The 27,210-nt window shown below is 41.2% G+C and overlaps 1 protein-coding gene across 1 annotated transcript in view; it reads right to left on the bottom strand.

The window, feature by feature from the left end:
- The window catches only part of LOC137654611 (lanC-like protein 3), a 459,881-nt gene that overhangs the window by 230,679 nt on the left and 201,992 nt on the right, over positions 1–27,210 (bottom strand). Inside the window, exon 3 of the mRNA XM_068388402.1 lies at positions 26,968–27,128. Within this exon, the coding sequence (XP_068244503.1) occupies positions 26,968–27,128 (161 nt within the window). The remainder of the gene's footprint in view (positions 1–26,967; positions 27,129–27,210) is intronic.

Here is a 27,210-nt window from a genome sequence, read left to right as displayed (position 1 = left end):
AAAGAAAAGGTTGGGGGAGCTGTTGAATCACCTCTACTAAATTATCATACGATATGTTATCATTTGGAGGCAAGTACAGAGAGCATATTGCATATTTTCTCCTGATATCAATCTGTACAACCACTGCCTGCAGAGGTGTATGAATAGATAAGGGTATTTGGGGAAACATCTCGACAAACGTATATGAGACTTACGCCATGGATCCTTACTCGGTGATCATATGGTGTCCTATAGCTAACATATTCGCGAGGACAAGGGGTATTAGCCTCACACTTGCTCTCCTGCAGACATATAATTATGGGGGAATGCTCGTGAATTAAAAGCTAAAGTTCTCCATATTTGGCCCTTAAACCCTGACAATTCCATTACAAAATGGAGGAAAAAACTAGGCTTTATTTTTCGGAAGAAGTTTTGGATTAAGTCTTCCCATTGACATTTTTTTATTTAACACTATTTCCCGGTGATTTTATTAGAGAGGGTCTTGATAAATTGGGTTCTGTGTTTGTTATTTTCTTTTTGTCCTTTTGATCTAATTGTTGAGGGGGATGGTGGACCTCAACTTGAATTTCTGATTTATTTAAATTGTTTCTTGGTTCATCAGAAACATCAACTGACAAAACATCATATTTATTTGATGTCATAACAAATATTTCTTATGGAAGGGGGTAAGAGAGTGAGGTCTCTCTCTTTTCCGATTAATAGGTTGTGAGCTACCAGGTTTTTGTACCTTCCCCACTACAGGTGCACCTGATAACTTGGTTTCAAGTGGAATTTCCATTAAATCAGGCATGGATATGGCCTGGGAGAGGTTAGTACTATCCTTTGTAATGGGGGATAAAGGTTGGATAGTGGTGGGCAATGTCTTTTTGTTGATACACAATGGTAAGTCTTTAGGAGATATTCTTGTCTTATTATGCAGCACTTTAGCAATAGATGGTGAATTTCTCTTTCGAGAACTACCTACAATAGTAGGTGGGTTAGATGATTTATGAGGAACTTTTTCTCCTTTTTTAAATGTCTTTGCATAAGTAGTAGATTTATTTAATAATCTCTTGGCATGCCCTACGCTTACATGTTCAATAATTGGTTTATTGAGGGCAGCTTCTTCTGACTTATAAAACTGGCATCTCCTATCATTAGATTTATGATTACAGTTGCAGTTGAAGCACCTTGCCTCAAGTGTATATTCTCCATGGTAAAGATTGAAAAGAGTATTACAAATGTTATCATTCTTGCAAACTTTGGAAGGATGCCCAAATTTAAAGCAATTAAAACATTCCAGTGGCTTCTGCCTAAAATTTCGAACTCTAATCCTTTCATTTTCTATGTCTATGTGGAAAGGTATATCAGCATCCTGGAATGTAAGGACAATCATTGATGTTCCAGGTACTTTATGTACTTTCCACACTGATAGTGGACACATAGCCAATATCTCCTCTTCCGTAAATTCATATAGATCCATATTGAAAACTCACCTTCCATAGCTAAAGTTTAGATGGAGTTTGATGTCCAATTTTATATCATCATTTTCTGTCTTTAAATTGGACAATATAACAGACTGTGTGTATGACTTGGCCTTTATCAAGTAACTTTTCTTACCAAATTGAGATATATCTCCAGGTGCGATCGTTCCTACCTTCCTCTGAAGATTTGCAATCTTAAAATCATTTTCTGTATCTCTTGTAGATTGAGCAAGAAGCCACATTGGTGGTTTTGGCTTTCTTTGGGATGGAATATCTATTTCTATGTCTTTATCAATCCAGTCTATTGGTCTGTAGACATCCAGATCTTTAATACTCATATTACCTACTTTAATATTAACAATGTTACAGCTTGCATTGAATGCTTCCTCATAACAATTAAATGACAACCAAGAATCCCATTTATCATCTTGAAGTTTCATTCTAATTTCTTTTATTAATCCGTAGCACTCAAATATCTTATGTAGCACATCATAATTAGTTTCTAACGGGATTTGGGTAACGTGCAGGATTTTCAATTTACCTGTGTTGCCCAAATTACCCTTTTTTCGAATGTTCAAAGAATAGTCCTTTTTAGTTCCTTAGTCGTCAATGAAATTTTCTTTAAAAGAATTGCCAGAGGTCCTCAACAGTGCCAGGGGAGAGGGGGGGGGGGGTTCGTTGTCACAAAAATCCATAAGAAAAAAGAAAAAGAGAGATGCGATATTTGAAATTGTTTGATTCACCTGCTTAAGAACATTAAGGCATCACATGTTGGGCAGGAAATTTGCATTCTCCACTGCCGGCACAATGAGAGTATACTTCCCAGATGGTCCACTCCATACCCTACACGAAGGATAGCACCAAAACAGATATAGAGGCACAGGTGTAAGCTGAAGCCGCCTGTTAGGATTGAGACCAAGAAACTATGGAATCATCCTCCCCATGTCAGCAATGATGGGCTTCCGGCCAAAAGCCGAGAGTCCTATCCCAAGCATTGGATCCCCCTGGATTCCAAAGACCCAACAATTGAGAATAGTTCTGCCAAAAAGGTCCAAACCATCTTCAGGATGGCTGAGATCGTCCAATACTCTTACATGTAGCTTTGAGCACAAATACCTCCCAACCGTGACACCTCTTCCCATTCATCAAAGCAGGCAGCAATAACGTATGTAGAAACATCCACGTCAGTGGCAACAACAGATGTAGAAACATCCACGTCAGTGGCAACAACAGATGTAGAAACATCCACGCCACTGAAAAAAAAGACACATATATATGTAAATATATACACATATACATATGGGAAATTTTACTCATAGTGTTGGTAGAGCAACATGAAAGAAAGTATATAAAATTAGAAAGTTGAAGTAATATTAAGAGGAAGAAAAAGATGAGAAAGAGAAATTTAGATTCAAACTAGGGGAGCAATTTCCCCAAGTTCGAGAGCCCGCTTGCCCGTGACCAAGTTTCAGCACGGGAATGAAATGCTGTGCTGAAGCTCAATGACTTCATCAAGGCATTCTCTCATTTAGAGGGTAGCTGGAGAAGAGAGAACCCCAATAATAACAATAAAGAGAAGAGAGAAAAACTGGATAGGACACATTTTAACAGGAGATGGGTTACTGAAGAACATTATACAAGGTAAACTTGAAGAACAAAGACTTAGAGGAAGGAAAAGGAAGTCAATGCTAAATGACTTGAAGGGAAGGAGAAGGTACCAAGAGAAGAATTATGGAAGGCGACTACTGCATGAAAGGACCTGCTTTAGGGCAGAACACAGTAGTAGTAGTAGTAGTAGTAGTAGTAGTAGTAGTAGTAGTAGTAGTAGTAGTAGTAGTAGTAGTACTAGTAGTAGTAGTAGAACAACATGCTAAGTACATCTTTGACAACGGATTATAAAAAATGAAGATCTAGAAGAACCTGGATGAGATGGTTTCTCCATTTAGTCTTTTAATACTGTTTATGTCTGAAGGATATCCAAATAAGTTACTTGGGTAAGCTATGATGTAGACTGTTATTTCGAGTTATCAGGAATGACTACTTACAAGATGGCCTTCATCTAAATTTTCATATTTCGATTTGGGTACCATCTATATTTTTTTCCCAACTACATAGAAAGATTGGTAATTCAGGTTCTCATTGTAGTGTCAACGCCTTGTATCCCACAAGACGGATCATTGCCCAATCTTATTCTGGATACCAATCTGATCTCTGACCTTAGACCATAAAATGAATGAATGAATGATTGATAATTACCTGGCATCATACCATCAATGGTCATTGATGCTTATTTGAGTTTGATTAATTAGATGTTGGTAACTTGAAGAGAACATAAAAAAATGACAACTACAAAACATTCAAGATTGTATATGCCTTTACAAATAAATAAGAAGGCCAGCTTCTAATATAAACTTTAAAATACCATTGGCATTATCCAAAACTTCTCCAAGAATCTTGGTGAGGATGTACCTGCCATCTTCACCATGAACTTCAGAGAGGAATTATCTCTGAGATCCCAAGACTGGGATATTCAATCATTAAATGTCTAAGAGCCAGGGGAACCAAACAATCATCACACAAGAGTTAGCACCATCTGGTTATAAAGATATTATGCTTTAAATGTGTGCCCAATTCTTAGGCAACAGAGGCCAGTTTACCAACTTCTAGGCATATCACTGTATTTCCATGGAGGCATAGCACTAATGATCATCATATTTTGATACACAGAACTAAAAAGAAAAAAATATCACCAAGAGATCTTTTTTGATATGGCTCAAAAAGTCGTTACATCCTTCAGGAAGTAATTTGTTTGCTGCCTCTTAATAATTTGTTCACCTAATAATTTCCTGGCAAACCTACCTGAGCTGAAACCAAACAAAAAGTGGATTTCCTTGCCTGCAGTGCTACAAACATATAGCCACTAACAATTTTGAAAACTATGGGGTTGACTGGCTTTAAAAAAGTCAATGACAGCAAGACTTTTACATCTATAAACATAACAAATTTGGAAATAATTTGTATTTTTCCTAACATACAAACCTGAAGCTATTTATAATAGGGTATTACTTTCGGAGCAGCTGAAAGACGAGCCATGATAACTTTAGTGAGGAATAACTACCCCATCCGCTAGTTAGCGGGTGGGGGGTGGGGTAGACTGGCTACCCTGCTCACTCACACCTCTCGGCTGAGTAACCACTTTGTTTCATGGCAGGACTTCTCGGGGGACAGGGTGGCTTGCCAATTTGTATAAATAGCTCCAAGTTTGTATGTTAGGAAAAAAACAAATTATTTCAAAATTTGTTAATTGTTCCGACACATATACAAACCTTCGCTATTTATAATAGGGTGACTTACTCTTAAGAGGGAGGAAGTCCTCACCAACTGGCCTTGGTCATGACCTGGGGTCCTCTCTATTTCGATCTGTGATCGAAAGTAGAAGGGACCTTACCCTCACTAAAATCAAGTGCCGATATGAGGTAATGCACTGATAGCAGCCTGCAAAAGCTTGTGTGTGAGTGGAACTAACAGTGTGGCTTGTCTTTAACATAGGAACTCGAGTACAGAACCTAATGTTCTTAAAGACTTACCCAATACCCTCCCTCTAAAGGTATTGGGGACGTAACAAAGTATTCTTCTATACTTAGGAGGCACAAGGGAAATGGGTCTTACCTGCAGCGAAGTGAGGTCAGCTATGCTGAGGCTTACGGAGCTGTTTTCCCCAGAGGGGAGAAGGTGAAAGGAAGAAAGGAGCCAAACATTCTTACTCATTCACCCCAGACTAATCCGGGTAGCCTCAGCCCTCAGCCCTCTGCTACTTGTCCATCAAGGAGCCTGAGGTGTTTAGACCATGTGTTGTGCGACCACCACAGGACCAATAGAAAAGGTCTTCATGTTCTTGTGGGTTACGTCTTTGCAGGTAGTGGGCCGTGAAGGTCGATTGACGCTTCCACATGCCGGCTTAAAGTATCTGCACCACAGAGTAGTTTCTTGAACGCCAGGACGTAGCAACGCCAGTGACGTTACGAGCTCTGGGTCTTAGGATGGAGGAGAGTCTAGATTAAGAGTAACCTCAATTGCCTTCCGATCCCAGAGGGGAAGGAAATCCTTGAGGTCCTCCTCTTGACCTTCCCCGTGCTGGTCAACAGTGCCGACACACGGCGGCGAGCTGGTATCGTTTTTTTAAGGTAACCCCACAGACTCCTCATTGGGTAAAACCCCAGTAGATGGGTTTCTGGTTACCGAACGAAGACTCTTTATTCAAAATGGGCTGCACCTAGGGTACAGCACACTCGGATTTGAGTCTTGGCAATCCACTCAGGGATGCCGCTGAGGATTACTTCTCCCCGTCTCCTAGGGTAGGAGACATCAGACGTTGGATCGTACAACACACTAAATCTCTTGGTCAAAAGCCCAAATGAGTAGAAAGGGCGTCTTCCGTGTAAGGAAGCGATCTGCTGCTGGGCCTATGGTTCGTAGAAAGGGGCCTTCAGAGACTGAAGGACCCGAACCGCGTTCCCAGGAGAAGGTTGAGATCCGACGGGGGAAAAGTTATCCCACACTTGCATAAGTAAAGGCATCGATGGGAGAGAATCCCTTTCCATCAGTCACAAAGGACCGAACACTTCGCCTGGAAGACCGACGCTGAAAAGTGTCTGAGGTGCCTAGACATCTTTTCCGTAACCTGTTGGGAAAGGCCTCTCTGAGAGGGATGGTTTAGGATCGTCCCAGGCGAGAAGTCGAAGCAAAGCTACGGCTTAGGAAAGTGTTCGCACGTGGCTGCTTGGAAGATCGTGTCGTGGAGGAAGATCCCTCGGATCTCCGTCAGGAGCTGTAGAAGGTCCGGGAACCATTCTGCGGGTTGCCATAGCAAAGCTATTGGAGCTCCGTCAGGGGCTGCAGAAGGTCTAGGAACCATTCTGCGGGATGCCATAGCGAAGCTATTTGAGTCATTGATAAGATCCTGCTTATCCTGACTTGGCTGAGGACTTTTTCACCAGTCCAAATGGGGGGGAAAAAACAAGGCACACCTCTAGGTCCCCCCACCGCTCTTGGAATACATCTTGTTTGAGGTCCTGGGGAACGGTCGAGTGGGAGCCTGAAGATCAGGGCCGCTGCGAGCATAACCACAGTCGGGGACCCCACAAAGTTAAGACTTTGCTGGATACAAGATGATTCCAAGACACTAGGAGCCCACTATCTGGGTGGTTTTGCAAGCACATTCCTATACCAGGAATGACGTGAGCAGATGGGGACAACTAGTTGTCCTCTGTCCATCTAAGGCTTCGTACTGCTAGATGGTTCTCTAAGAGAGGTGAATGCTAGTACCTTTCTGAATCGGACCATCTTTTGATGCATTATAGAGAGCATCAGGTCCAGAGGGAAGACGAGAAGACAGGCCTCTTTGTGGAAGCTCTCGTCTGCCACCCATCATCCGCGGATTGTCCAGCGGTGAGGGGGGGAGTGCATAGCAATAAACACACCTCGAGATGATGTCGAGAAGTGTAACCAAATGCACGTTCTTGCAACGAAGGGGAACAGCCTGTTCTCCCTCCAACTGTCACTAATCCAGTATGGTTGGCCAAACAAGACCGATACCAAACGGTAAACCAGTTAATCAGTACAGCTTATGATATAATAGCGAATCTCCATAGAGATCGCTTTCCGGACAAGAGACTGTACGGTAATCACCGAACGCATGCAACCAAACCCAAGAGGGGACTGAGACGTATCTTCAATCTATTGTTGGGTGGGTAAAGAGCATAAGTGTACTACTGAGTAGTAACACCAAACTGTGCGCATGACAAGTATACATGCGTAGTTCGACTTATAAGTCGTGTCCGGAACTCAGTTGGAGAACGTTGGAAACGTTCGTAACGGAGGTTTCTCCTTCTTAGGACAGAAACGTTCGTACTTCTCCGTCTCCGATCGGTAAACAAGCATTTATATTAAACGTTCCCTATTAGGGAACGCAAAAGCTTCTGAGAAGTTTCCAGCCAAAACCTTTGTAGGAGACTAAGACTTCCGATCGGGAGAAAGGAAAAAATGCCTATAAGGAGACAGAACGTAAATGCCGTATGTCTGGCTACAGAAAAGTAGCCAAGTAATGTACTGAATAACCTGGTTTCAGTAAGGGATATAAATATACAACTTTAATAGAACGGAGTTCTAATTGGAAGATGTATATAGCCCTTATTGGCAGAAAGATTGCTTGCACGCATAATGTACTTGTCCATTTGCGCTAGCGCATGCGTATTCTCTACCTCCAGGAAACGTCTGCAACGAATCCGGTTGTGGGAATAGTGTATGTGCGACGAATCGCAACATTATTGCCGAAAGAATTTTGATCGTTGACTAACTGTAATATTTTCTTGAATGAGAGCGAACATGTTCTCAAACAAAAATATACAGTTATAGAGGCGATCATATCCCCTTTGGTTTACCCCTCCTCTTTATATGAGGGGCCAGCCAGTGTTCATTACACAGAAACGGATGTCTGTTTACCTGTGGGCGGGGTTTGAAACGTTCGTAACGTAATGAAAAGATGCCCACGCTGTTGTTATCGCTCTTTTAACGTCAGCTAACAATGTTCCTTCGGGACTGATTGTTCGAAACAATAACCCCGTAAGGAAAGAATAGAAAATCTCGGAAGACTATCGTGTAAAAAGGCAAGTCGTCATACCCAGGGTACAATGACGGGGGAGGCTGCCTCCATCAAATGGTAGAACCGAGTTTAAGACCATAACCTCGCGGTTTTGTCTTGGCTAGAGTGCATGCTCCAGGAAGGCTTACGGCCTTCATGAAGTTTTAACCCTTTTACCCCCAGAGGACGTACTGGTACGTTTCACAAAACTCATCCCTTTACCCCCATGGACGTACCGGTACGTCCTTGCAAAAAAATGCTATAAACATTTTTTTTTTCATATTTTTGATAATTTTTTGAGAAAATTCAGGCATTTTCCAAGAGAATGAGACCAACCTGACCTCTCTATGACAAAAATTAAGGCTGTTAGAGCAATTTAAAACAAATATACTGCAAAATGTGCTGGGGAAAAAATAACCCCTTGGGGGTTAAGGGTTGGAAATTTCCAAAGAGCCTGGGGGTAAAAGGGTTAACATCCATTGAAGTTTTGTTAAAACTTCTCAGGAACGAGTCTCCCGAAAAAGGGTGAAGTCTCGCATGTGGGGATTTGCTTCAAGAAGGCCAGACATAATTGCCATCGACCGCTTACCTAAAGAGGTTGCCATCGAACGCTTTCTCGATAGTGAGAAAACTACCGTCTAATTCAGGCAAGGCCTGCCAGGTGAAATGAACTGCAACGTAAAGCATTTTCATTCCCCGCTCATTTCCATCTGCTAACCCAACCACTCGAAGTGGGAAGGTGGAGGAAAGATGACGGTGGTTCGTTCGAAAACAAAAGGATTGGTGCTGGCAAAACTAGGCTAGCTGATATAGAAATCAGCTGGGAGTGTAGAGTGACATATCTAGTCACACCTTTGGAAGACCCCTCCCGTCGAGGGGGGGGGGGGAAATCGACCATAGAGTTTTCAGAAAACAGAAAACTCTGCATAGTGGAAACAGAGAGATTTGGATGAGAACCTAGGGGGTCAGAATAACAACCTTAAGGGATGTTGTGCCGAGAACCCGCAGGAACTCTGTCGCTGATTCCTGATGGAATTCCAGGAATCGTATTACGTGACCAGGACCCAAAGGAACTGTGTCATAGTTACCTGTAGGGATTCGTAAACCCTTAGGCAGAAGGCATCCCTCTGTCATCAGAGTAACTCTTGATGACGATGGGCGCGCGAGAATAATTCACGGGACGAGAGTTCGAAAACTCTGTCATGAGAGTAAACCTCTTGTGCACTCGTGAACACTTCGCGCAACGGGAGTCCGAAAACTCTGTCATATAAGTACAGTATTGCTATGGTCACGAGGACCCAAAGGTTCAGCGTGAACTGCGTTGTGAGACCCCGAAGAATCATAAGAGTTGTTCGTGCACTTCAACCGACTGCGTGCACGCCAAATTGGTCGTGCGCACGAGCCAATACGGTCGTGCGCACGTGCCAATACGGTCGTGCGCTCCAATCCGATCGTGAGCGCGTGCCAATATGGTCATGCGCTCCTATCCGATCGTGCGCGCCAATTTGGTCGTGCGCTCTTGCGCGGAACTGTTGGTAGGCGGAAGGGAGCTCGTGCGCACACCTTTTTCGCGCTCGTGGAGCGCATGAGGTTGTTCGTGCACCTGGCGCGCAGTGTGTCACAGGATGTTCGAGCGCATGGCGAGCAACAGGATGTTCGATCATATGGCGCGCCAAAGGATGAACCCGCACGCCATGATCGCCATTTTGCTTGCACGCGCCAAGACGGTCGTGCGCGCCAAGACGGTCGTGCGCGCCAAGACGGTCGTGCGCGCCAAGTCGGTCGTGCACACGAGAGCTCTCAGGTTGGTGAGAGAATTCACTGCTACGCTCACCCGAAAGTTCACGATAGCTTAAGTGTTGTGTGATCACGAACGATCAACATATCGAGAGTTTGGAAACTCTGTCATAAAAAGAATGAATCAGGTCACGAGAACCCGAAAGTTCAGCGTGAACTGTGTTGCATGAACCCGAAGGGTCAGTCCAACGAGAAACCGAAGTTTCCCTGTCACTAAACACCGAAGTGTTGGAGTGACTAAAGTTACGAGAGCCCAAGGGTTCTGCGTAACCAATGTTACAAGACCCCGAAGGGTCAGCGTAACGAGAAACCGAAGTTTCCTTGTCACAAAACACCGAAGTGTCAGTGACAAAAGTTACGAGAGCCCTAGAGTTCAACGTAACTGATGTTACGAGACCCCGAAGGGTTAGCATAACGAGAAACCGCAGTTTCCCTGTCACAACACACCGGAGAGTTAGAGTGACTAAAGTTACTAGAGCCCAAGGGCTCAGCGTAACTAATATTACGAGACCCCGAGGGGTCAGAGCAAAGAGAAACCGAAGTTTCCCTGTCACAAAACACCGAAGTGTCAGAGTGACTAAAGTTACAAGAGCCCAACGGTTCTGCATAACTAATGTTACGAGACCCCGAAGGATCAGCGTAACGAGGAATCGAGGTTCCTGTCACGAGACCCCGAAAGGTCGGCGTGATTGATGGCACACGTTCCCGAGGGCTAAAAGGTTACCATCGTTACGAGAGTCCGAAGGTTCAGCGTAACTGAAACCCGAAGGTTTCAAGCAGAGTCCTGAAGGACTCCTACTGTCATGAGAACCAGCAGGATCAACATGACGAGAGCCCGAAGGCTCAAACGATCACGCCAGCCCAAAAGGTGATCGAACGAGACCCCGAAGAATCAAGGAGAACCAGCAGGTTCAAGATAACACCTACGCATAAGAGGTTTGTTCTCCCGAAGGAGAAAGTCGCTTAAGAGAAGGCTCTCGCTCTGCCCCTGAAAGAGAACCATAAGCGTAGGGATAACCTGCTTTGGAGAAAGCTCTGCCACTGCCCCTGGTGGATCAGCAAGCTCCTACAAGTTATTTCTCGCGAACAAGAGGGAAGTTCTCCCGAATGAGATCGCCTAAGACAAGCTTTCTCCCAGCTCTATGGGAATAAAGCGTAGGCGTAAAATATCTCTCTCGCGAACGAGGGAGAAGTCCCCCCGAAGGAGGATATCGCAAAAGACAAGCTTTCTCCCAGCTCTATGGGAAAAAAGCGAAGGCTTAATAATCTCTCTCTTGCGAACGAGAGTGAAGTCCTCTCGAAGAAGGACATCGCCTAAGGCAAGCTTCCTCCCAGCTCTATGGGAAAAAAGCGTAGGCGTAAGAAACTCTCTCCCGCGAACGAGAGAGAAGTCCTCCCTAAGGAGGACATCGCCTAAGGCAAGCTTCCTCCCAGCTCTATGGGAAAAAAGCGTAGGCGTAAAAAATCTCTCTCGCGAACGAGAGAGAAGTCCTCCCGCAAGAGGACATAGCCCAAGTAAAGCTTTATCCCAGCTCTATGAGAATAAAGCATAGGCGAAAACAAAAATCTCTCTCTCTCTCTCTCTCTCTCTCTCTCTCTCTCACTCTCCCTCACTCTCTCTCTCTCTCTATTTCTCTCTCTCTCTCGCGAGAGAGAGAGAGAATAGAAGTTCCCCTCGAAGGAGGAACATCAAGTTGAAGGTTGACAGCAAATGCTCTTCGTAATGAGGGCAGCTCATGAGCTACCACATGTGTACTACGTCGCTGTTACCTGTGAAAAAAAAAAAAAGTTATCAATTACAATTCATACTCCGATGCACAAAATACACTATTCGGGGAATAATTCACCTTCCTTGTAAGATAATTCCTCGAAAGGGAGCTGAACCATTATAAACTTTAATTCTGTAATAAACAAACACACGGCAGTGTTGAGAACCTGCCGAAGGACAACAACCTTACGGCAGAGTATATGTTCAAAATAAAAAGAAATACTGTACACTCCAAATGTAACTTAAGCACTGGATTTCAAGCTGTTCATAAATATAGATACTGTATTCCAATGCTGTTCTGTATGTTCCAGAAAGGTAGATTGAATTACTTCATTTACCATGTTGTTTTTAATGCCAGTAAAATACTAGAAGTTTCCAGAAATTGGTAACTGGTAATTTGAAATGCAATACCACACTCCTAAATAGATTCAGGCTATTTAGCAGATGTTTCACTCTGAATCCATAAAGCTTTGGGGATGCAGAGAGAACCTCATAGAGAAAAAAGAAATTCTCTCTATATTTGCAGTTTGAAAAGGCAATGAATTTTTAAGTTTCTGTAACCTTCAACAATAACTAATCATAGTATACAGGACACAAAAGTCTAGAGCCACTCACCTGCATCTACTAAAAGAGTATGAATGGGGATGATCTAAAAACACCAGTAGCTAATTTGATGCCAGCATGGTGAATGGAATCTAAAATCTTCAACATGGTAGCGGAGGCTGAAGAAAATACTTCACATCCATATGAAAGTTTAGATAATCTAATGACTTTATACAGTCTTAGGAGAGTCTGGCAATTTGCTGCCCAAGATGTATGTGCCAAAATCTAATAAAAATATCTAAAATTTCTAGATATTTCACTTTTGGCTTTTTGAGATATTGAATGATTGATTTGAGGTTTTCAGGCATACTAACATCTAAGGTCATTGACGCCGATATTGTTTATTGAAAAAAAAAAAAAAAGAATATTCAATTGAAACCATAAAAGCAAACATGTCATTTTAAAAAATAAATATCTTTCAGAAGACTGACTTCTGAAATACTGCATAGTTAAAAATACCACTAGCATGGTAACGCACATCATGTCCAAGAATCTTGTCAAGGATGAACCTGCCATCCTCACCTCGAACCTCAAACAAATAACTATTTCGTTCACTACTATATGTAGGGCATTTGATCAACAAATGCCTCACTGTCAATGGCAACAAACATTCGTTGCAATATGGTTGATGTTGGCCAGCCAGCAAAAACTCGTGTCATCCGTCATTCGAGTGTGACAAATGCGGAGACGACAAAGAGTAGTCTCCCATTTTCGGGGAATCCTGTTATACCTCCAAGGGGATATAACATTACTAATTTCTCTCATTATATTTTCAATAAACTATCCCAATGCTGTTGCCAGTTATTATAATTAAATTCTTAACTGTAGGTAAAAAATCATTACTGGGAATGGGATACCTTCTTGGTAGCAACTCAGCCATATAATTCGGCAGAAAAGATAGAGGATGCTAGAGGAAGTGCATCTCTACAATTAAAAGCACTACTACATACTCCAAATCTAATGCCAGCATCAGATTTGGAGCCATCAGTTTATATTAAAGTCAATTTCCTGTGTTCTTCAACAGGTTCCATAAAGAGCAACCTGGCTTCGTAGTCAGTCGTGTTCTTTTTTATACCAATACAACATTTACAAAGATATATCCGGTAATTTCCATGGAGGGGTTGATGATATCCTATATGGGAGCACTTTATTTCTACCTATATCTAAGCTGTCCACTAATGTTTTTACATGGACAGCATCAGGTTGAGGAGATTTTTGGTGCAACTCAAAATATCTAGAATGCCTTACAAGGTTTGCAGTCTGATAGGCTAAAGAATCAGGAAGTCTTTGCAACCTAAAACAAATACCGAATAATAGAAGACTTTCGGTAAAGGTCTAAAGACGATTCTCCAGCGCCAACAAGGAGGCTTGGGATAGGCGAAGTTCTAAATGCTCCTGTGGACAATCTGATACCAACATGGTGTATAGAATCTAAAACTTTCAATTGGCTTGGGGTGTCAGAGGAGTATATTTCACACCCATAACTATTTTAGAAAAAAATTAAGGCCTGGTATAATTTTAAAAGTTTTACCATCTGCCCCCATGAAGTAGGGGGATGGAAAAAGAAATTAGAATATAAAAGGGAATAAGAGGAATAATGAAATGAAAATGATAGATGAAATTAGTTATAAATGATCAAAGTAACATGAACGCAAAAAATTAAAAGAATTATAAGTGAGAGATTTCGGTTAAGTTAGCGAGAGTTGCGCAAGTAAAAAATTACAGCTTATTTGAAATAAACCAGATTTTGATTAAACTAGTGTTTCACCTAACTGTATTCAATAATAGTGCATGTAATATTCACATTTTAGTATTGTATATTTTAAATAAAAACCTAGCAAATAATAATCTTTACCATTGTTCAAGTTTATGCTTTCCAAATCAGCTGATTAAGGCATGCTGCCAAAGGATATTTCATATTTCTTAAAATAAATAAGTATTACTTTAGCTACCATTTCCAATACAGTCGATCCTCACTTTTCACTTTGGTTAGGTTAAAGAGACACGGGCAATAAGCTAAAAACTTCGATTATGGGTTACCGTAGGGTGGGCTAACTCCTAAATTAATATAACAACTCATTTTCATTGCCTACACTCGGATTATTAAGGGATTTTAACCTAGGAAAAATCTATTTTAGGGTGAGATAGCTATGTCATCCTAATGGAAGTTTCTCTCGGCAGCTTTCTACTTGGGATATTTTTGCAAGTGATATACTAGAGAATTTTATCTGTAGAGATATCATGGGGTTACTAGCCACGGTGAAAATATCCCGAAAGATATCGTGTATATAACAGGGCCGTGCTTAAAACAACCACGGCTATCCTTATCCTTCCCCGAATAGAGTTAACCTTGTCTAGAAGGACATGGGATAGGATTGGCTATGTGGGAGAGCCATTACAACTGGTATACCAGTGTGTTACTGTAACATGTACAATGGTTCGCTATTCCGTCTTCACAGTGCAATCTTGATTGCTTGATTTGGGAGTTTGCTGCTTTGTTTTTCAAAGTGTTTGTGATTTTTTACCATGGATGCTTCTGTTTCTGTTTCATTGGTTAAGCTGAATACTGATTCTTTTTCCTGGTAGAGAATTTTGCATCTCCCTCTTTGATTTTTCGTGATGCGTTGGTTTTTGGATTCGTCGCCGTAACATGGCCGAAGCTGGAAGCTCACGTCGTTGAAATTCCTCAGTAATTTATATGAATTCCTCAGTTATTTATATGAATGTTTTACCTAGCCTTTTTAAAGTGTTTTATGCATATACTTCAACGCTTTATCATTATTCTAGGTTAGGCATTTGCTTTGTGGCAAGCTTGTCTTCCCTAGTCTAACCCTCCTTTATCCACTTAGGAGTTTGTAGATGGTTGGTTCACTGTTAACTTAGGTCGGCAAGGTTCTGTTCCCATCTACTGAGCCTTAGTTGTTGGATAGGTGGTATGAAAAACAATATTTTTAGACAGAAAAACATAAAAATTACTTTAAAATTTTTGTATTCTTGATTTCTTTTTTGTATTTATATAGTTTTATATTTTTAATTTGTATTTATTAAATTTTTACACTTTGGTCCCTTAACGTTATCTCATTGTATGTTTTTTTTTACTTTTGGCAGCATGCCCTACTTCCTGTAGGGCTCAGAGATGGTAAGGAGTCTTGCGGTCACGCAGCTTAACAGATCCAGTTTTTTTTTTTTTTTTTTTTTTTTGAGCATCCGCAACTGGTGGGGCATGAGTAATGTTGGAAGTCAAAATGTAATTTTGACTTCCCCTAGTAAACACGGTATTTGAAACATCAATAGCCTTATCAAGGACAGTTATGTTTAGTGAACATGAATGCTGCACAAACAGTAAGGAGTTTTTTCAGTGAATATAGGCTGTGCATTCAACAGGAACTAGTTGAAACACATCTGCTCTTAAGTGGCTTCTAGTGTGTGTGTCCTCCTATTGGTAGCTCTGTTTTAAACCTTCATTCCACAAGCTTTAAATTCTGTTCATAATTTTTTGGTCTGCAGCCCTGTTGAAAGCTGTATACAGATCCATCCACATTGTATACTCTATTATACGTTTTTGCATAAGGAACCGGGTGGGATGGTACTATGAAGAAGGATTTTTGTATTTTATATTTTTTTTGTCTGTGTGACTATGCAATCAAGAGGAGGGGCCTCTTTCTAGTGTTAAGGTGAAAATGAAAGATAGGTCAGAGGCGTAACATTGTTTTACAATCTCTTTAATTCTAACTGAAGAAACATGTCAAATTACATTTAAATTTAGCCCAAATATTTTCATTTATGTTGGTCTTTATTTATATATGTAGATTAACCATTTAGAGGAAGGATTCCCCAAGAGGCTATGCATGGGCATATCTATGTCTCTCCTTCAGGTTTTAAAGACCTATATTGTCTCACCATATTTTTTTTTCTCTTAATTGTTCAAAACAAAACTATTTTCCTTTTTGTAATAAACCTTTTTGTTGTTAATTTTCTTTCAATATAGTTCCACCCACACTGTGTCTTGTCACCAGCCTAGAGTTAATCTACACTGGTAGAATGAGTTTTGGCTACTCTCCAGAAGCATGGATTCAAGATGAAATTCGGGAAGTGTTCTTGGGTTCAAGCCGTGATTAAGTATCTCGGTCATCTGGTTGAACGTTCTGGTATGCGTAAGCTGCCAGAATACATCCAGAAAGTGGAGGACTTCCCTAAACCTACCACCGTGGGTGAGCTAAGGGGATTCCTGGGGCTGCTAAACTTCCAACAGAAGTTTATCCCAATGTGCTCACAGACAGCCAAACCGTTATTTGCAAAGACTGGAGAGTGTAAATCCCAAGGGAGCAGAAAACCGAAATGAACTGCAGAAACGAACTGTGCGTTTGTGCGCTTGAAGGAACTGATTAAGGAGGACATTATGTTGTCGTACCCTGACTACTACGCTGATGCTAAACCCTTGGAGTTGTTTGTTGACACTTCGGGTCCGGGTGCTGGCGCTTGTCTGTGCCAGGAGTACCGTTACTCTACCATTATACGTGAGTTGGCTGCTCTGCTATAAAGAGTGAAAACCTTCAGGGCTTTTCTCTATGGTCAGTTCTTCGTGATTCATTCTGATCACCGTCCACTGATGTATCTTCATGACATAAAGATGGTGGACAATCATCTAGCACAGACACTGAAGGACATGTCGGAATTCAACTTTGGTGTTAACTACTGTCCAGGTGATCAGAATGCCGCAGCAGACTGGTTATGCCGCTGGCCCGCATTAACCAACTGTCTGCTTGCTACTGAACTTGCTACTCCCAAGTTGCCTACTGGACTGGCCTTGTATAGGGAGGTTTGTGGTGGTCCAGATTCTCTCATAAAATCCTTGGAGCTAGTCGTGAATTGCTGGATGGAAGGGTCGGGTGTTGCATCTGATTCTCAGTTAAAAGCGAGCTAAGCTCTGGGATGCCTTAGTTCAGCAATTTCTGGAAGATGCCAGTCGACTAGGCTTCAAGCTGTACAAGACAAGCAGGAACACGATCAACGCAATGCATTTTCCAGGTACAGTCCAAGCTCTGGAGTTGAATTTGGCAGCATCTAAGCTATTGAACCTGGAAATCAGGGTCCCACTTGTCCTGTAGTCTATCGTGATCCGTTCGTGACCGAGCCTCAGTGTGTGTTTCTTCAGTGTCTGTCTGGAGACACATTTTAACCCTATGATTGAGCTCCGTAATCACGCCCCAACAACTGATGTGATTCTGGGCCATAAGGCGGAGGTGAAATCTCATGTGCCTGACGCTGAGGGCTTTGTCACTGATGATCCTGTAGCACAAAAGTATTGTCCTGTAATCCATTATGCAGCTGAAACGGCACCTTGTCAGTTCAGTAACTGGACACGCATGTGTCTCAACACTCGGCAGTAGGTACAGTAATGATAGAGGAAACCTTATTTTGTGCTCTTGTTGATACAGGGGCATAGGTTTGTCTTATAAATGAGTCTGTACTTAGCCAACTTGGCATAGAGTATCAGGTACTGTCAGGAGAAGAGTTAGAGGGGTTGACCGGTACCAGCACCAGCATTCTAGGCTATGTCCAGTTAGAGGTGAAGTGTTTAACTATGCAGTGGTAACTGCCAAAGACATTACCTTTTGTTTTCTTTTTGGTAGGAATCTACTGGATGCAGCCTACCTGACAGTGGATTCACCCCGATAACAGTTGGTGTATGACCACACTACTGTTCTTCAATTTTCTCTCAAGTCTCACCACTGCATGCCGAGACCACTGTTGTGAAGGTGACAGACTGAACCTGATCGTGGAGTGTTCTCCGGGAATGCTCTTCTGTCCTTAAGTCAGGTGGCCAAGATCTAAGGAGATCATCAACAGATCCAATCTGCCATTAAGATGATCTACAACGGGGTTCCTGCATCTCAGGTTCTATGCTCATATCTGCCCTATAGGAGATGTTAGTCTGACTTGGAAGTGCACCAGGGTTTGCTAGTGAAGTGGAATCCAGATGGCTTGTTAGTCCCTGTAGTCACCTTCAATATGTTGATTGACCTAGTTGCCGAGACTCGCCTCCAGAATGCTCAGTGAAGTATCAGGAAATTGACTGTAATGCTCCTTTGACTTGTTAGGCACAAATCTTTGATTATTGTAATCAGGGATATGTGCCGGACGTGTTGGGAATGTCAGACTTGTAAGGTTTCAAGGGATATGGTTGCCCCGCCAACCTAGAAAATAGTGATCTCTTCTCCTTTTGAACTGGTTGCTATGGACTTAGTGAGTCTCCCTATAACCAGTACTGGTTTTACTGGGAGTCTGGTGGTAGTTGACCATTATTCCAAGCGGGTGACAGCAGTACCACCCATAAGGAATAAGAACAGCAGTAAGTACGATATGCCAAGCACTTGAAGACCAAGTTTTTCCTGTTATTCCTCGTGTTCCAGTCAGGATGCTGACTGATAATGGCCCTGAGTTTATTTCCCAGTATTTACTGATTCGTTGGAGCAGTAACATTTTGTATATGTGAAAATAACTCCATATAAATCCTCTAGTAATGATGCAGTGGAGCGGATGAACCATACCACTGGTGAGTTACCGAGGGTAATTTCTGGGGAATCTCGGAAATGGGACCAGTTTTTAACCCGAGCAGTTTTAAGCTAAAACCATTCCCACCACACTGAGATTGGCTGTACTCCAGCTGAGAACATACTGAAAGGTACTCACAATGTTGATAGTATCCCATTGCTGTCAGCAGAAATAAGAGACCCATGGGCTGAAGGAACTCCTCGGTACAAACCGTTTAAGGAGGGTTCTCTGGTTCTTAAGAAGGTGCACCAGTTGGGACACCTTCTGCCAAACAAGCTCATCCCTAAGTTTGAGGGGGTATACCGTGTAACTATGGTGCACGAGAATAGGGTCACCTATGAGCTGCAGAAACTGCCTGATGGTGAATTGGTAAAAGCTCACCATATCCAGTTGAATGGCTGACTTGAACCTCCAGTCTATCTTAGGAGGCACATTCTCTAGTACCCAAAAGGTCATGATCCTGTAAGTAAGACTCAGAATAGTCCAGGACTTGTGGATAATAGAGTCCGACTTCCTCTAAAGTCTCAGAGTTCTGGTTCTACTAGTAATGGTGTCTCCTATGGGGTGGCTCTAATAGTTGCATCATACCTTTTGATTATGACAAGTCACGACGACAAAGGAAAAGTTACCGTCCTACTAGAACTATTACTCAGTATAAGCCCATCCTTAAGTCAGCTAGGACTTCTGAGAGAAAAGAGCATTGGATGCTTGGTTATATCCCTACAGGAAAATTTTGATAAGACTCCTGTATTGAAGCCTGAATCGTTTCGAAAATGTGTGGTCCTCCATGGTCCTCCAACTGTGGGAGAACAGTCCCACTGACATGTGTGAAATCCCAAATTTGACTCGCGAATTTGTGGTTCACACTCCTGTGCCTGAATTTTGAACACCCCGATTCTTAGCCTCCTGTTTCCAAGAGGAAAGTGCTATTCATCCTCCGGGGAGTTGGGAATTCAGAGAAGTTTCCAGTATTCTGTTGTTGGAACAACTTTCTGCTGGCTCCAAGAGTTCCAGTCGAGATTGGTCCAGACTTGCTAGTTGTGTCCATTGATTCTGATTATGACTTTCTTGGCTTTTTGCCACCTGATTGTGACGACAGACTGTTGCCTGAAAATCCCACCTCTAGTGGATTTATTCCCTCATGAACTAGGTCAAAAGATCCTGTTCCTGACCTACCTTTAGTTCAGCCTCGAGTCATGGAGTGGAGCCCACTACCAGACGAATACTACAGAGGGAACTATCCCTCATTCCTGAGTCACCTCAGAATTCAAACAATTTCCCACATTCTGATAGTGGATTAAAACATCGGTCGGAACTCGAGGCTGAAGAGGCACAGTCGGGTGTATTTGACCTGGACCGGACAGCTGTGTTTGTCTCTTCTTTAACAGAGCTTTGCCCTGAGTCATCACCTGATTTTTCTGGATTTTTATTGTCTTCTTCTGAGTCTACGGATTCTGTCTATGGTCTGCATCAGAGAATGTCGATAACCCGCAGATATCAATTGTTGTGCGATGTTATCAATTGGTTAAAGACACCCAGCTTATACCTGGAGAGTCGCTGGCTTAACCTGTCTCCAGTGCTGCGAGAGATTAACATGACTCCCCAGCAGATTGCTGAATCACAGCGCTTGTCCCGAGACAGAATTTTGAGACTCAGAAGAAGAACTATAAATCTCCCACTGAATTAATCACTGAGAAGAAGTTTTTTATTTCAAGTTTTTGTTTAGTACAGTAATTACTTTTTTATTGGTCCTTTTTTATTCCCACATTGGGGTAGTTAAAAGGCTATGAAAGGGGACATCTTATGTGGGGAAAACTGTATTGAGTCACGGTTTGTTTAATTTTTTATCAATTGCAGCAAATTTTCCCTAACCGTGACAAAGTTATATTAGATTTAATCATTTTTATTGTACTGTAATAGTCCAAATTCAATAAGTTTTGTATTCTTTAAAATTGATTTTGGACTACAAGGAGTGTCCTTTCTCTGTTTTCCTGAATAGTTTTATGACTGTATGCTTGTAATACTGTAATATTTCCTGTAATATTAACTGTGATTTATTATATTGTATTTCAATGATGATAACCTAATTTTCAGTTTTTATCATCAAGTCCTAACACATTTTTTTTATATCATGAAACTGTCAAATGATGTACCTAATGTAAAATATATTCACATAGAATTGTATAACATTGGTGTAGGGGATTGTTGCTAGTTGTGAGACATTGTTGAGAGGGACCAAAGATCTAGTAGGGGGAATGTGAAAAACGAAATATTTATAGATAGGAAAAATACAAATGTTTTTAAAATTATATTCTTGATTTTTTATTTTTGGTATTTATATAGGTTTCTATCTTTAATTTGTATTTGTTAAATTTTTACACTTTGGTCCCTTAAGGGGGCTGGCCGGAGTATATGGGGGTATAGGAAGAAAAGCACAAAATCATGTAAAAATTCAGAGCTTCGTATGGCAATGGAGAATACGTATACAAAATATTTTGTCAAAATTCCTCTTACTTTCATAGTTACAGGGTAATTAGTAAATGTACAGTAACTCAATAAACCATAAACATTGTTCCCTACAAGAAAATGCAGTATTTCTTTTGTTATCATAAATTTTGATAATTATCACATTTCAATGTGAAAGAAATTGTGAACAATGGCATCTGTATAACTTTCACGAGTTGCAGACAATGTAAATTACACCCTTCACTCTTCAGTCCTATCACAAACCTCAGGGAGAAAAAAAACATGCCCGAGTTTAACCTCTGACATTCAAACATTTTTACCTTTGTTTTTTCGTTTTTGGCAAGAATTTTATCATTTCAAAGAAGAAAAGACAATTTCAACATCTTCCTAACATAAAGAAGAGGAAAATTTGCTCTATTAAGAATTCAGAAGAGGGTAATATCAGTAGTACACAGAGAGTTGTGTGCATAGAGAAGCAATGTCCTTGCCTGAAACGAGCAAAAGTAGCAAGATATTGAGCAAAAGGATCTTCGTTTATGAGTAAATTATGATAGATAATTTTTTCGTTTATCAATATCCTAAAAGGAACATAGGATTCATAATAATCAGGATTTATTAATATTGTCTTTGTAAAAATACAAATTAAAAACTTTGAACAACCTTTGACATTCACTCATTTTTACGTTTTGTTTTTCTCATTTTCGGCAGGAATTTCATCTTTCAAAGAGGAAAAAACAATTTCAACATCTTGCTAGCATACGGAAAAGAAAATTTGCTCTATTAAGAGTTCAGAGAGAGAGAGAGAGAGAGAGAGAGAGAGAGAGAGAGAGAGAGAGAGAGAGAGAGAGAGAGAGAGAGAGAGAGGAGCAGCCGCCGCGCTTCACAGGAGCCAAAAGAAACAAGATACTGAGCAAAAGGATCTTCATTTATGATTAAGTTATGATAAATAACTTTGTTTTCCTTAATTAATACCCCAAAAAGAACAAAATTAATAATAATCATGATTTATTAACATTGCCTTTGTAAAAATACAAAGAAAAACTTTGAACGCCCGTATCTCAAAAGTGTACTTATTGACCTTCAAATTCAATAATCGCCCTTAGTTTTAATGATATAGCTTTAAAATTTGGTATATAACTTAGAAATACATTATAAAACAATGAAATGAAGCCCTTTTTTTAAATTTTTTTTTTTTATTTTTTTTCTTAATATTTTTTTTCTTGATTTTTAGGGTTTATTTTTTTACCATAATGAAAAAAATTCATATGTGGCGAATAAATTACTTTTAGAAAAAACATTCATAATACTGGAGGTCTATATCAGGTCCACATAAGGTAGTAATTCAAGATCTTAGTAATAATTATCAGGGAATGAGATAGAATTTGAAAAACACTAGTTTTCAGGATAAATAGCCCTGGCGTCACAAAACCGAAGGTCAGAGGCCAAAATCCTATGCAGTTTGGAGATGTCCTAAGTCACTTTATTAAGTAGTATGAATGTCAAAGTCCTGTCATTATAAATCAGCATTAGCCGGCCAACTCCCTTAACATTGTCTCATTATATTCTTTTTTTTTCCTAGCAGCACAATCTACTCCAGTAGAGCTCGGAGATGGTAGGCAGTCTTATGGTCATGCAGCTTAACAGATCCTGTTTTTCTTTTTCTTTTTTGAATATCCTCAACTGGTGGGGCATGTGTAACGTTGGAAGTCAAAATGTAATTTTGACTTCCCCTAGTAAACAAGATGTTTGAAACATCAATATATCTGTAGTCTTATGAAGGACAGTTATGTTTAGTGAACATAAATACTGCACAAACAGTAAGTACAGTTTTTTCAGTGAATATAGGCTGTCCATTCTAGTGTGTGTGTCCTCCTATTGGCTGCTCTGTTTTAAACCTTCATTCCAAAAGCTTTAAATTCTGTTTACAGTTCTTTGGTCTGCAGTCCTGTTGAAAGCTGTATACAGATCCATCCACATTGCATAATCTATTACACATTTTCAATATGGAACCCAGTGGGATGGTACTATGAAGAAGGATTTTTGTATTTTATATTTTTTTTGTCTGTGTGACTATGCAATTAAGAGAAGAGGCCTCATTTTTTTTGGTGTTAAGGTGAAAATGAAGAGATAGGTCAGAAGCGTAACATTGCTTTACAATCCCTTTGATCCTAACTGAAAAAATATTGTCAAATTACATTTGAATATAGCCCAAATATTTACACTTGTATTGGTCTTTATTTACATTTATATATGTAGATTAAATATCTAGAGGAAGGATTCCTCAAGGGGCTATGCATGGGTATATCTATGTCTATCCTTCAGGTTTTAAAGACCTATATTTTCTCACCATATTTTTTTTCTCAATTATTCAAAAAGAACTATTTTTCCTGTTTGTAATAAACTTTTTTGTCGTTAACTTTTTTTCAATATAGTTCCACCCACACTGTCTTGTCACCAGCTTAGAGTTAATCTACATTTATTTCCCTTTCTCCTAATGTTCTTAAAGTTTACTTAAGCTTGAAGAGATCTTACCTAAAGATGATAGAACTATTTATTATAGATTTCTCATGTTCCCAAGAATTAAATCAACGGTCATACTACCTACCTGTTTATTCAGTAAGCTCAAGGCAAGAAAAGATATGGAAATTTAAGGTTCTAGCTGGGTCCCCTTGCCCAGTAAAATTGAAGGGTGGTGCCCAGTCCTCTTGACTGGTTACCTTTTGCCATGATTTCTGGGTATTCCACTGTTTCATCTTTTTGTATATTGAACGTTTGAGTGTTGTCGGCATTCGGACACTAGGCAGTCTGCATGCTACATCTGGCCACAGTCTGCACAACACTACATAATCACTGGTTGAGGAACTTAGTTCCCTTTGACTACTTACTGTCGTTCCCTTAGAACGAAATTAATTTTGTTGTAATATTGAAAGGTATGCAGTGAGTTATTATCATTATTACTTGCTAAGCTACAACCCTAGTTGGAAAAACAGGATGCTATAAGCCCAGAGGCCCCAACAGGGAAAATAGCCCAGTGAGGAAAGGAAACAAGGAAAAAAATATTTAAAAAACAGTAGCAACATTAAAATAGGAGACGTTAAGTTATCCCGCCCTAGGGCACCAAAGATACACAAATTTGCAAAATGTTTGGAGCTAGAGAGGAACTGTCAGCCAACTTTGAGGGAGGAATGGAAGATTCGGTCTGGACAAACTCTATTGGCGAAAGTCTATAGTTTGAGCCCCTGATAGTTCTTGGATGCAGTGTCCCATGGGGGAGGCGTTGATTAACGTTGCCTTCTTCTTTTCTTGCGGGGATTGATTGGGATAATGCCCAATCTCTCACGCTCAGGGTCAATATCAGTCTTAGTGATTTTAGAATCCAGGTATCACTGATAATTGGAGGACAGCTGTTGAGAAGAAGGCAAGAGGTTACTAAAACAGGGTTCTGCCTGGCGACGAATAGCTCCAACACTTAGTGTCACTAGATCTCCCAGGGGACTATTGACATCTTGAGTGGGATACAGGAAGTATCTAGAATGGGTAGTGCAGGTGGAAGTTGGACTGGTCAGGAGACTGCCTGCTTGACCATCTAAACCAACTCTGTAAACCAAATAATGTCTTTCACAAACAAAGGAACACCTGCTGAGGCATTACAAGAATCATTGTGCTGGTCTCCTGCTCTGGGTAAACCCTGAGTAGGACGAGCATGAACAGGCATTCGTTCGTGTTCAATAGCAAAATCTGGTCTGTGCAAATGCAAGTGTATATGCATCACCTAAGTGGTGTGTACTGGTGAGCGCATAAGAAACAGGTGCTTGTGGGCGACCTACCGAAGTAGCAGGACCAACAGAGTACACATGCAATACTGCAGTAGAGCAAGGTGATAGTGGGTGAGCTACCAACATAGCTCTCACTTAGATAGGTGCTTATGCTACCGAGGTACCATCAGATAGTGTGAGCAAGTGCTGCCGAAGTATTACGAGACAGGAACTCGCCAAGTAGGACCAAATTCACACGTAGACTTCGGTCAGTGAAAGGAGCTCACCCGCTCACCCGCCCACCTCGCTAGTGTTCGGTGGTTGTGCGTACAACATTGCACAAGACTCTGGCTAACCTAGGGTCTACTTGCCTGCATGCCTGAGCAACATGGGATACAGCCCGAACACTCCTTAGTGCTACCACATGACATGAATGAGTTGTCATATGTGCCCCTACAAGAGATGCAAGCTTGTCTGGTGGCAACTAAGGCAAGGGTGTTTTCCCAGTTTGCTGGCAAATGGAAGGGATAGCAGGCTCTTCCCTGTAAAGAGAAGAAGCTGAAAGCATAGGACCAAAAGGACCTGGAATTACAAAATTCCAAGCATCTTGTTGTGACGGACACAATGACAAGGGGCGAGAACTGTGAACAGTCTCCGTACCACAACATCCTTTCACTTCAAAGAGCAATGCTCCGAGGAGCTGGAACTAGGTCAGAAAAAATCCAGTGCTCAACACCGGGCAGTAAATGTAAGGGCTTCATGCGCTGCAGAACTTCAGCACACTAAGTGAATTCAGTAAGAGGGAGTGAAGGGCAATTGGCAAGCTTTCAAGACTGATGGCAGTCAGTTTCTGGGTTTGCCTCAAAAGGTTTGCCCATTAGTCACTCCAAGGGGAGCCAGGCCCTAACTGCTCTTGTTCATTCGTAGAAGCTGCACTCTCGAGGATCACCCGCCTCAGAGTCTCGGAAAGGAAGATCGAGATCAATCCCTGGGGAGGCAGATGTGCACTACCAACTGTGTCCACAACTGAAGCACCTCGAACAATCGTTCCATCATGAGAGAACCCGAGATTCTCAAGGAAGATCAGAGCTGATGCATAGCGTCACAGGACAGACTTGCCTTGAGCCGAGGGCATCACCGCTTCGCTAGGGGTAGTGATAGGACATTCAGCAACAGCGCGTTGTCTGGGGGTGCACTGGCCACCATTCTTCCTCAATCATCCTCCAGAGAAGACCAAATGAGCAGAGTCAAAGGGGAGGGAACACGACGCTATAGTAAGAAGTTAGGATTTCTTCACCTTCGGGGAAGACCATGAAGGCGATGACTCCCATTTGGATTTCTTCTGGCGCCTACCAAACTGCATTCATTGAGAGGATGGCCACTCCCTACACCCACAACAAGGAGACCAGTGCGATCAAGCATGAGGTCTGAAAACAGGGCAATAGTCATGGAGATCTGTCTCCACGGCTGACATAAAGAAGCTGCAAGGGCAGCCCTCCATGCCAGGAACACAAGCCTACCTGAAAAGAAAAAGTAACAGCCAGTCTATTTAAATAGGTTAGATATTATATTAATAGTGAATGTAAGAGTGGGGTAGCTGGTCTAAACCATATTACCAACCACAACAACCCCCGCTAATTAGCAGCAGCGTTGTTTACCTCGTTAAAAGTCTTATGGCTTGTCCAGCTTTGCCGAGGTAGCATTTTGATATAAAGAGCGAAAGATTTGTAAAAGGTGTCTGAACAAAAATAAGATTAAGTCAATTTGCTTTTATTCAGTCATGTAAAGTATGTCATTTCATAATCATATTGACTATCATAAACTATCAAAACAAAATTAAAGCGACAAGGTCAATAATAAAATGAAAAAATTTCTCAATTTACCAGATGAAAAAAAAAAAAACTCTATACTATACAGTACCTCACATCCAAGTTCTGAGCGCAACCAGAGAAGACCACTCAGATAACCTGCACGACCAACAAGCAATTCATCCCCTCCACATGAAAGCCAGTTTTTAGGGGTAATGACAGCAGCTAGTTTGGCAAATTCGGAAAGGTATTCTTGACTTTTACCACTATTGCCTGTAACATGAATCATTTCATATAAACTTAAAAGTACAGTAATTCTTTTTATAAAAGACCATCACTTAAGAGAAAAATTCAA

This window comes from Palaemon carinicauda, chromosome 15 (assembly GCF_036898095.1).
Source record: "Palaemon carinicauda isolate YSFRI2023 chromosome 15, ASM3689809v2, whole genome shotgun sequence".
Lineage (NCBI taxonomy): Eukaryota > Metazoa > Arthropoda > Malacostraca > Decapoda > Palaemonidae > Palaemon > Palaemon carinicauda.
Note: the sequence above shows the minus strand (reverse complement) of the source record. Positions and strands in the feature narration are given on the sequence as shown.